This window comes from Felis catus, chromosome B1 (assembly GCF_018350175.1).
Source record: "Felis catus isolate Fca126 chromosome B1, F.catus_Fca126_mat1.0, whole genome shotgun sequence".
Lineage (NCBI taxonomy): Eukaryota > Metazoa > Chordata > Mammalia > Carnivora > Felidae > Felis > Felis catus.
In genome coordinates this window covers 73,274,330-73,286,824 of record NC_058371.1, presented here as the reverse complement: position 1 = coordinate 73,286,824, position 12,495 = coordinate 73,274,330, and the positions used below count along the sequence as shown (strand labels likewise).

Here is a 12,495-nt window from a genome sequence, read left to right as displayed (position 1 = left end):
AAAGGAGGGAGAGCTAGGTTCAACGTGTGAATGACTTTCCAAATGAAGAGATTTTCCAACTTTGTCATGCAGTCAAATCGCCCACAGAGCTCGTGAAAAACAATTCCTGGACCCCAAACTTAATGAAGCAGATCCTTCAGGGGTGGGTTACAGATCATTTGGTTCACACCCAATTTCAAGAACCACCCTTCTAAACTCTCAGTCACTGAAACATTCAAGTAGTAGCAGAAAGACCAAGTGCCAAGGGCTTTTAGACAAATGTTCCTTTTTGCACTGCAGACAAAGGCTGGGCTCAAAGATACTGTAATTTTATCAAATCAATTTTAAGATTAACATATTGTTTTTGTGCTATATTATTTAGAAAATGCTAACTTTACTTTCCATCAGGTTCTGCTCTGGTGTTGGAATGCATGCCTCTTAAGAGTAATAGAAGTATAGCTCTAAGGAGCATCTCATATTGTGTAACATTTAACGCTTATTTGGAAGTCTCATTTACACATAAGAATACATGTTGCAAATTTCTGATTTAGTTTGGAAGTCACTATTATTTCCTTTAATGCAGAAAACTGCAATTTACTGTGAATTATGTTTAGAATCAATAAGAGACCTTCTGTGGAAGCAATCTATGGAATAACCATAATTCCAAAAAGGGTCAAAGTCAAGTTAATAATCTGCAACTGAAAACAACCCTAATTTAATATTCAATATTAAGCTGAATATTCTCTTTTCATAGAGAAGGCAGTATAAAATGTGTAACATAGATATTTTCACTATGAAATGAATACATCAAATGAGAGAAATGCAGAGTGCCTTTTAAATAATAGTGTAGGTAGGCGCAGATAAATTGAAACTGAATCACGATAAAATGACAAAACACAAACCACAAATGCCATGAGCAGGTGCACAGCACACAGCGGACCTTTAACAGCTAAGCTCCTCTAAGTCCATGTGCTTTGCCCAGTTGGTGGAAAGAATCAGCAGATTCATCCCTGCACTCTCTAGTCAGATATAATTGCCTAAGTCAAATGTCTTTCAATTTATAACTGTCTGTAAGGAAGTCTTTTCACTTTTGGATAGAAAGATAATTAAAACTGATTTTTATTTATGCTTCCCAGTATGGCATAAATGTAAGGAAATAATTGAAAACAAACAGCATTATTAGGAAAAATAGTTACTGTTCGCAGAAGCCTGTGCTGAGCTGTATTATCTGCCCCAAATTGTTTGAGGATCAGATATTACTGCATTGTTTGAAAGCCACTGCTGACCCTATCGAAATTAAGTAATAATATTAGCAGTGGTAGTTTCTATTTATTACATGCTTACTATGTATTAGACACTGCTCTAAGTGCTTTACATGAACTAGCTTATTCAGCTCCCAGAACCTAATGAGGTAGGCATGATTATTATTCCTAATTTATGGGTTAGGAAACTGAGGCTCAGAGAGATTCAGCTGCCCAAGGAGGCACGGTGGTTGAATTTGGAATTAAACTCAGGCAGAGCTCAAGCATTTAACCACAACATGCCTCCTCTTTTATTGTACTTCTAAGAAAGTACTTTAGGAAATGTACACTTGTTGAGGATTCATACACATTTAAATAAAAGGGTTTATTTTTGACATTGTAAACCTAAATTAACTGAAACTTCAGAAGCCCTAAATGATTTATTTTTCAGTATTTTCACTCTTTGTTGTTTTTAAAGGTTTGTGTGTGTGTGTTTTACTATATTTGAAGGTATTGTTTTTTAAGTTTATTTATTTATTTAGAGTGAGAGCACACGTGTACAGGGAAGGGGCAGAGAGAGGGAGGGAGACTGAATCCCAAGCAAGTTTCCTACCGTCAGCACAGAGCCCTATCCAGGGCTTGAACTCACAGACGGCTCGAACTCACAAACCGTGAGATCATGACCTGAGTCGAAACCAAGAGTCAGACAGTTAACCAACAGAGCCACCCAGGGTCCCTGATTGAAGGTATTGTTTTAATACTGTACTATGGATGAAAACTGGCATACTGAGATGCCTGGGTGGCTTAGTCGGTTAAGCATCTGACATCGGCCCAGGTCATGACCTCATGGTTTGTGAGTTCGAGCCCCGGGTCGGGCTGTATGCTTACAGCTCAGTGACTGGAGCCTGCTTCAGACCCTGTGTGTTCCTCTCTCTCTGCCCTTCTCCCACTCATGCTCTGTCTCTCTGTCTCTCAAAAATAAACGCTGACAAAATTTTAAAAAATAAAAGAAAATTGGCTGAACTCAGAAATTTATGACTGAATCTGCAATAGCACTCTTGTTGTATAAACCTTCATTTTAAACATTTTGCCCAAACAGATGCAATATACAAAAACTTGAGGGGACACTCACCTGCATCACAATTTTCAGTCACAGTCCCTTTATACAGAGGGTGGCTGAAGGAAATCTTTCTATCTTCTCCTTCCATGTGAACGACTAAGAGGCCAGTGGCTGTCCTAGCTGGGACGCCTTGGTCCGTAACTTTTAACTGCAGCCAGACTGGAAAATATTCTGAAGATGGGTTGTGCCGCAGTTGAACTTCTCCTGTATACTTATCAATAGAAAACATCGACTGGGTCTCTGCAAAACTAAACATGACAGTTCCATTGGGGCCCAAGTCGGGGTCGCTGGCTGTCAGAATGGCAGTTGTCTGGTTAGGAGGTGACTGGGCGGAAAGAAAAATTTCAAAGGGGTTCTGCTCCCACACCGGATCATTGTCATTAACATCCATGACATGCACTTTTATAATTACTGTGGTGCTTCTCGAGCCCTGGACACTACAGTCTCTGGCCACAGCCCGAAATGTATGTTGGGATCTGGCTTCTCGGTCCAAGGTGTGGCGGGTTCTCAGTGCACCTGCCACAGAATCAATGGTGAATGTACCAGAAGTTTCACCCTCCAGAAAATACTCAGTTTGCCCATTCAGACCTTCATCCTTGTCCACAGCAGATAGTACCAGAACCACTGTCCCCACTTCAGCATCTTCTCTCACGGAGGCCTGGTAATGCAGCGTGGGGAAGGAAGGGCCATGGTCATTGTCATCCAAAACTCTAACCTGCAACTGCACTAGAGAGCTCCTCGGTGGATCCCCTAGGTCGGAACACAGGATGACTAAGGTAAAATTGCTGACTTGCTCCCGGTCCAAAGCGCGAGTGGTTGAGAGGTCTCCTGATGTTTCATTAATAGCAAAGTACTCATCGGTATTTCCATCTACGAAAGGAAACAAATACAAATTCAAAATGCATTCGAATTGAAGAAGTAGCAGCCCTTTGCTGGCTATATTTACACACACATATGATTCATGTGTATATGTGCTACATATATCATTCATGTATATGATGAGATATATGCAGGATTCATGCATTCAACAAATATTTATTTCATGATTATTCATCCTAGCACTTTTGTAAGTATGGAGGATACAACAGTGAACATGATAGAGTCCCCGCCCTCATGAAGCTTCTTTTATCAGGGGATAAACAAAATAATATAATTCAATATCTACCTTAATTCAATCAATAATTAGAGGGGGGCCTGGGTGGCTCAGTGAGTTAAGTGTCCGATGCTTGACTTCAGCTCAGGTCATGATCTTACAGTTCATGGTTTTGAGCTTCATGTCGGGCTCTGTATTGACAGTGTGGAGCCTGCTTGAGATTCTTTCTCTCTCCCTCCCTCTCTGCCCCTCTTCCTGCTTGCGCTCTCTCTAAATAAATAAACTTAAAAAAATAATTTACTTGCTTTGACTTGATTTGCAAGAGTATGAATTTTTGTGTCTGCATCTACAACTTTTTATATTCATATATTTTCCCTCTGATTAAAGTATATGTTTTCATTGAGATAAAACAACAATGGGACACCTAGGTGGCTCCGTTGGTTAAGCGTCTGACTCTTGGTTTCAGCTCAGGTCACGATCTCATGGTTTGTGAGTTTGAGCCCCATGTCGGGCTCTGTACTGACAGTACGGAGCCTGCTGGGGATTCTGTCTTCCCCTCTCTCTCCTTTTCTCTGCCTCTCCCTTGCTGGTGCTCTCTCTGTCTCTCAGAATAAATAAATAACTTTTAGTCAGGAAAAATATACTTCCACGACTTTCCGGCAATATCTTGGATGAAGGGCACATTCTTGGATGAGGCTCACTATTCCAAACAGTGTGAGGATTTACTAGCATCTGCCAGGGGTCTATGGGGAAGAAGTAGAACAGCATTCAAAAGAACAACAGCTAGGGGCTGAGGAGAAGAGACTTGCATTTGCATTTTATTCATAACACACAAGTAATTTGTACCACACATAGGGGTGATCCGACAAACCTACATTTCTGTGGCATTTGTAGTTGATAAAATGATTCATTCACTCAGCAGACATTTAAGGAGAACCTGCCACATGCCAAGCATGTGCTGGATACTGGGAATATGAGGAGAGTAAGCCATGATCCCAGTCTCCAAGAATTACGGCGCAGGAGGAATTTGGGTCAGTACCGGGACATCCAAGTGTGGTGTGAAAATCATATGCGCGGGGCGCTGAGACGGAGATGAAGGGCACACAGTCCTGTGTTTGGCTGAGCGGGAACGACTGGAGAGAGTGACATCACAACTGATCCCTAAAGAGGAAGGGGCCAGGCTAAAGGTTTGGCAAGTGCATTGTAGGTAGAGGCGAGAGCCTGAAGGAAGCATTCCACATTGGTAGTGTGATGCCGTTGGGCATGAGGACTGGGTCTTTGAGGTGAAACAATTTGGAGCCTGAAGGAAGTCTTAGGACTATGAGAAGTTAATAGCTGCAAATGTTTTAGTGTAACTAGAACACAGGGTTCCCTGCGTGTTTGCATGCAGAGGGCAGAGAGAGGGCTGGCAGCTGGGAAGACATGAATTTAGGAGAGAAGGAGAGGGTTAAATCATGAAGCTCCCTGTGTATACTGCTGAGGAGTCTACCTTCACATCTGTAGGGAGCCCCTGAAGGGTTTTAGACAGGAAAGGATCATGAGTCACACTTCTGTTTTAGGAAGAAGCCTGGGCAGCAATGTCAAAGCTTGGTTTTGACACTGACAGTGCAGAGCCTGCTTGGGATCCTCTCTCTTCCTCTCTCTCTCTCTCTCTGCCCCTCCCCCACGCGCTTGCGAGTGAGGGTTCTCTCTGTCTCTCTCTCACAAAAATAAATAAGCTAAAAACAAGAATTCTTCTTGGAACAATTTTAACATCTTTTTGTTTTGCTCATTAATCATGACTTAAAAAATCTTTGGCAGTTGTTAATTTTATATTTGTATGAAAGTCATTATTTTACTTAAAAAATGTCCTTTAATGGGGTTAAGACATAGAATGCAGATAAAGATAGGGAGATATAGGGGGGCAGTGGTAGCTGAAGACAGGGACTGGATGCAATGACTCAGTGAGAGTATGTCTATGAGGAAAGTAAAAAAAAAAAATACTAAGCACCAAACACCATGGAAACTTCAATAAGTCAGAAGACCACCCGCAGCACAAGGACATTGGAAAGGCTTGTCTAGAAAGGACATGAAGGATCAGGAGAAAGTGACCTTCTGAAGTCCAGGTGGGGCCAAGTGTCCAGGGCGGGGTGTGCAAAGGCACAAAAGCAGGACAATCAAATTAAGAAGTGAAAAGATCCGATGGATTTAAAAACAAGATCCCGGGGTGCCTGGGTGGTGCAGTCGGTTAAGCGTCCGACTTCAGCCAGGTCACGATCTCGCGGTCCGGGAGTTCGAGCCCCGTGTCAGGCTCTGGACTGATGGCTCGGAGCCTGGAGCCTGTTTCCGATTCTGTGTCTCCCTCTCTCTCTGCCCCTCCCCCGTTCATGCTCTGTCTCTCTCTGTCCCAAAAATAAATAAAAAAACGTTGAAAAAAATTTTTTTTAAAACAAGATCCCAAGCGTTTCTCTACAAGGGTAGTTTCAGTAGAACACATGGGAGCAGGATAAGAAGTGAAAGCAAGGTAAGGTCAGAAACCAGAGAGAAGCCAATGATTTTTAAGAAGCTTGATTGTGAAGGAAAAGGGAGTAAGAAGGGACACACACCTGAGGGAAGATGTGTGTCTTCAAGACGAAAAAGGCTAGTAAATACTGATGGGAAAAACAAGAGGAAGGGGAAATTTTGACAGTATGGGAAAAAGCCAATGAGAAAAAAAAAAAAAAAAGTCCCTGATGCAGTGAGAGGGGACAAGTGGCAACTGGGGATTGTTTGTAATCAGTGCTCAAGAAGACAAGCACAGAATTTGAGAGCAAGCATTTAGAAAATCTTACCGCCACTTGGCAAAATAATTTCACATCTGCACAAATAGATTTTTAAAAAATGGGGCGATGCCTTTTTTTTTTCTCACAGTCATTCATATTTATTGTATTTAACAAAAATTTCAGTGTACAACAGATCGGAAATTTAAAAAATCCAACTCTGGTCCTTAATCACAGATTGTTTGGGAAGTTCTAGAGAACAAGTGGAGTTTATAGAAGAAGGAAAGGACTCAATGCAATGGGCAGGAAAGAAGAAAATGGGGCTCGCTTATACAAGTTAGTTTGAAAGGGTATCGTTCTTCAGGATGAAATATGACATTGCATGTAAACATTTAAAATATATATGCCCTTGAACACGATAACTCTACTTACATTTATCATAAAGAAATAATTAAGCAAGTGTTGTTCAACGGTAGTATTTTTGTAATAAGACTGCTATTGTGGTCAATACCTCGAAGACCATAAAAGGGAATGGATGGAATAAGTGATATTATACATATGCAATAAGAGGAAACATCATTAGAAATGCTAACATATATGTCTATTTACTCATCCAGAAGGTCCAAACAGTATGTTAAAAATGCGTTTAAAAATGAGGTAGCAAAATAGCATATATAAATTGCCCAATATATGTAAAATTGATGTCTCCATTCACAAGGTTCATGGGAGAGCACTTTTCAAAATAGTAAAGGGGTTATCTCAGCAAGACAAAAATTTTGTGTGTTCCTACTTTTGTTCTCCATAAATCTGTATATATATCCTATAACAATCACGTATCATTCTTATAATCAGGCAAAAAGGAAATAAAGCTATTCTCATTTTGGAGTAAAATGGTGGTATATAGAAAATGCGACTGGTCCTAGAATTTTTAGCAAATAGAGAGTGATAGCTTTCAGAGGCTAGTTCCAAAACTGCTTTTACAAGATCTAAAGATCTGAAAGTGGTTCCCTCCATAAGATGCAGTCTCTGAAGCACTCCTCTCTCTCCTCAACTCATATTCTATGCACTCCGACACCTGCCAAAAATCGGATTCTTCAATCACTTTTTCTCTTAGATGAATAAGAAGATGCAGCTGTCTCCATACAAACGCTACCATTATTCTGCCAGAGATCTTTATGTTTCTGATCCAGAGGGAGCAATATCACAAAATTATCTTCTAGTAGAAGTTCTTACAGATTTTTATCAAGAGTGGGATACACTCTTAACTGTAGATCTTAAGTGTTACACCGATATTCAGATCTGGGAACTGTCTCTGTCTGTTCTAGCCTCCATTTAAGAAGGACCTGACAGGGGTGCCTGGGTGGCTCAGTCCGTTAACCATCTGACTTTGGCTTGGGTCATGATCCTGCAGTTTGTGAGTTTGAGCCCTGTGTGGGGCTGCTCAGAGCCTACAGCCTGCTTTGGATTCTGTGTCTCCCTCTCTCTGCCCTTCCCCTGCTCACACTCTGTCTCTCTCTCTCTCTCTCAAGAAGAAACTTAAAATTTTTTTTTTAAAAAAAGAAGGGCATGACAAAATTCTTGATGGCTCAAAATAATAAAAACATTAGCAATCATATGAAAGCCACAAAAATGGAATAAAGTTATATGTTCCATCTGCACATCCACTAGTATAGAAAAATTCACAAGAGGGGCACCTGGGTGGCTCAGTCGGTTAAGCATCTGACTGTGGCTCAGGTCATGATCTCATGGTTCATGAGTTTGAGCCCTAAGTCGGACTCTGTGCCGACCGCTCAGAGCCTGGCGCCTGCTTCCGATTCTATGTCTCCCTCTCTCTCTGCCCCTCCCCCCACTCGCACTCTGTCTCTCTCTCTCTCTCAAAAAAAAAAATCTTAAAAAAATGTTTTTAAAAAAGGAAAATTCACAAGTGTCGTTGAGGGGAGATTTAAGAATTCGGAGGCCGTCGGTTCATGGTGTCTGTGGAAAGGACACACACGGCACCAAACAGCTCTTGGCGTGTTTTCTAAAGACACTGTGATAAACACCAAATACAGAATAATCACCAGTGTGTCAACTCGGGCAGTGTCCTGACGAGAATTTTAAAAAAGAAAATACTTACCAATTATATGATACCTGACAGCTCCATTATCACCAGCATCCATATCAGAAGCCAAAATAGTGTAGGCAACCCCTGGCTCTTGGTTTTCCAGAACCTCAATGCTATGACTGGGGACAATAATCTCTGGTGCGTGATCGTTTTCATCTTCCACAGTACAGAGAATCGTGGTGGTGCCAGATAACGAAGGGACGCCCCCATCTCGCACAAGTACTGATGTGAAATAAAAGAGGACACAGATTGTGGCCGTGAATTCATGCCTAGCATGCACTGCCCCAACCAGACTGCATCAGACCAAACTACCTGGGCAGCACTGGGTCAAGCGCATTTTATTTCAAGACACTCTGCAGAAATGGAAAATGTCACCACTACCCTCCTGCTGCTTGTTTTTGTTTGTTTAGCATCGTCCAGGGATCCCTTACCTCGAAGGGTGAAAACTTCCTGAACTTCTCTGTCAAGTGTGGTGGTTGTCACTACCTCTCCAGTGTCAGGATTTATCTTGAACAACCCAGATGAAGCACCTGGCATGATTTCAAACTGAAACTTGGAATTGATTCCTTAAGAAAAATAGAAAGAAAAATTTAGTAATTATCCCTTTGGAAACCAGTCATCTGTTTTCTTATTCTTTTTCCTGTGAACATGTCAGGCCATAGATGAAAAAGGCAAGACACTTAAACAGCCTTCAAATTAAGGTAAAACATCCAACACACACACACACACACACACACACACACACACACACACCTCTTTCGGCTGTTCTTGCTAAATAAAAGCCTCATGGGCTGAAATGCTTGATTTTCAAAAGTCTTAGGAGACTTCCCCACAGTGAATGCTTAAGATTTTTTCCCTCCCATAAAAGATTTCTTATGAGTGCGCAACCCTACAATATATTCCTAATTACTCCTTCTAACACCCTTGATTGTGATTTAATGACATAATTATAAGCTTGAGAGCCAAATGACAATTTCTTTAGATCAACCCTCTATTTAAAAACTTGTGCTCAGTTATGGTATTTTGTTTATTCTCCAGTACAGGAGGAAAGCACGTAGACTTGCTTATATGCATATTTTTGTTTTGTTTTTTACTTAGCATTCAGTCTCCTATTTGGAGTGAGAGATGTGGTATCATGTTATCATGCATTTTGAAAATAATGTTTCCCAATTTTGGGGGTTTCATTTCTTCCCTAAGAAAAGTATTACATCATCTCCATCATTGATTATGAAGATCATTCATACCATTAACTTAATGAGTGTATCCCAGGCTGTTGTAGCTTATTTGCCCCTTATACAAGTTCCGTTTAATTATTTTCCTATCTTCTTTCTTAACTGACAAGAATCTAGGAGCAGACATAGTACTTAGAGTATATGATTTTATACTTCAATAAAAGATGAAATACTATTCTTTGGCCTTAACAACAACACCAAAAACCTTCAATTACAAATTTCCATCTTGCCAATCCTAAAAATTTTCATTCCACTATGGTCTAGAGGCTATAACATAGGACTGAGTGCTGGAGGGAGTGGAATATAAGGCCAGTTTTATGTAAGAATAAATATACTATGTCACTCGAAAGGGAAAGGATATTTGACATAGTCTGCAGGCATTTTAATGGCCTTAAGAGAAAATAAAGTCTAATAAGATACAATCAATAGATTTGATATGGTATGGTCAGAGGTCCCCCCAAAATACCATTCTATCAGTAGACATTAGGCTTATTATTCCACTAATGATTATTTAATAATCCTGGAGACTACTTTGGTCTCGTAATGATCACATAATCTCTCTTCTGTAGCCAAGACAAAAATTCTAAAAATTCCAGGCTGAATGTATTATTTCTGTCTATCTCTTAGTACATTATGAAAATGGTGTATACCATTTGGTGTCACTATATGGTGTCACATAGTGTGACACCTAATGGCCCAAGAGCCAATGGTGAATCAAACAGCTGCGGCCTCTGCCTTCAGGGAGTTGACATGGAGAACAGCACCATTTAATTTTGCACCCTTTATTTTTGAAATCAATTCACTCACTTATAGGATTTTTCAACATTTATTTATTTTTGGGAGAGAGACAGAGCATGAACGGGGGGAGGGGCAGAGAGAGAGGGAGACACAGAATCGGAAACAGGCTCCAGGCTCTGAGCCATCAGCCCAGAGCCTGACGTGGAGCTCGAACCCACGGACCGCGAAATCGTGACCTGGCTGAAGTCAGATGCTTAACCGACTGTGCCACCCAGGCGCCCTGAGGATTTTATCATACATTATACATTACGTTATACCCTGCATTATATATTAATCTTTATTTAAAATGTTTAATATTTTAATTCCCAACACTTGTCAAACCCAGAAAATGTTTAAACTCAATTCTTTATATTTTCTCTTCCTCCCATTGTTCCCATTATTTTGTAGTGTGCCTTACCATTGTACCCAATATTTTCCTGACTTCTTAGAAACTTTCAGATTTTATTATTTCCATTATCCTATATAGCTTTGATTCCTGAGACAACAAGCCATTCACCTTTAATCCTCCTAGTATATTATGAAGGATAAACAAGATTCTTATTTATACCTATAGTTTGCATACATACATTTTTTACATACATTTCACACTCCCAAATTCACACCCTTCATAACTGAAATTATGTGAAATAACTTTAAAATATGGTTCTTTTAGAATTTAATTAGTGCCTTCCTTCTTCCACCTTATACCCTATAATCATCCAGAAGAAACACAGCATCATCAAACGTGAGCACCAAGAAAATAAAAATAAAATAGAGATTATTCAGTCTAATTTCCTCACCTTACTAACCATATTGGAAATAGGGATCTGAAGATATTCAGTGGTATACTTATGACATACACCTAGTGAGAGGTATATGTGTGTGTGTGTGTGTGTGTGTGTGTGTGTGTGTGTGGACACATACATATATTGCTCTTAGACCTCAAGACCTATAGCACAGTGACCTCTTAATTTCTCCAAGACACCCCTCTCAATTCGGTTCTTTCCCTCTCCAGCCCAGACCCATGAATGATCACTTTCACAACTGTGACAGTTTCCTCAGTCTGGTGGCTTTTGGCCAAAGATGCCGAGCAAAGCCTTAAGCCAGCATCATTCCAACCATCTCTCTGCCCTCCTTGGATACCCAGCAGATAACTAGGGCTGGAAGAAAATGTCACAACAGCATAGACTGAGGCTGCGGAAATGTCATCATCATCCAGCAGTCCCCTTCCAACTCTCCTGTGTCATCCCTCTCCTATTCAAGGTCTCCCACCCAACACCTCTGGGCTCACTTCCACAGATGGCTTTCTGTCATATTTCCCAGAGAAAATGAAGGCATCAGGAAAGCACTCCCTCAACTTTCTGCGTCTACACTCAACTCTAACTCCTGGTTTCTGTTTCAATGGCAAGAGTAATCCTTCCAGTGCTCCTTTTAGGAATTTTCCTCATGTCTAGTCTTTCTCATTAATTATTTCCCTTAAATTATATTCTTCTCTGTCTAGAGGAATCAAGATTTTTTTCCTTCTCATTATAGCTAAGCTTATTTTAAAAGTGCTATCCGTTCTCTGCAGCTAGCTTGAAAATGTCATACCTAGCTATTCTTTCTACAGTCACCAAGACCTTCTGGGTGTAAAATTTACTGGTTATTTTAGTTTTTATCTGATTTTTCTTCTCTGTGGCTTCAGATATTGCTCACTGATGTTTAAAAAGATGGAAAAGTAGGGGCGCCTGGGTGGCGCAGTCGGTTAAGCGTCCGACTTCAGCCAGGTCACGATCTCGCGGTCCGTGGGTTCGAGCCCCGCGTCGGGCTCTGGGCTGATGGCTCAGAGCCTGGAGCCTGTTTCCGATTCTGTGTCTCCCTCTCTCTCTGCCCCTCCCCCGTTCATGCTCTGTCTCTCTCTGTCCCAAAAATAAATAAACGTTGAAAACAAATTAAAAATAAATAAATAAAAAGATGGAAAAGCAAGTTGACAATAAATTTCATATTAAAAAAAGATGGAAAGGAAGGAACAAAGTGAAACAGATGAGAGGGAGAGACAAAAAAGATGGTGGAGGAAGGAATTCATCCCACCTCTTTCCCAATCCACTGTCTTCAAGTTTTTACCCATATGCAGATGACATCCATGTGTCTGCATTAAGCTTCAGGTCTTTGGTTGTCTCATTCATTCGTGTGTTCGTTCATTCATTTGTGTGTTCACTCATTCACGTGTTC

At 40.7% G+C, this 12,495-nt stretch overlaps 1 protein-coding gene across 1 annotated transcript in view; it reads right to left on the bottom strand.

The window, feature by feature from the left end:
- Nucleotides 1–12,495, bottom strand: part of DCHS2 (dachsous cadherin-related 2) — a 242,762-nt gene that overhangs the window by 51,062 nt on the left and 179,205 nt on the right. The window contains exons 11-13 of the mRNA XM_023252753.2: nucleotides 8,707–8,841; nucleotides 8,288–8,497; nucleotides 2,353–3,210 (exon numbers count right to left, since the gene is read on the bottom strand). Coding sequence (XP_023108521.2) covers nucleotides 2,353–3,210; nucleotides 8,288–8,497; nucleotides 8,707–8,841 — 1,203 coding nt within the window. The remainder of the gene's footprint in view (nucleotides 1–2,352; nucleotides 3,211–8,287; nucleotides 8,498–8,706; nucleotides 8,842–12,495) is intronic.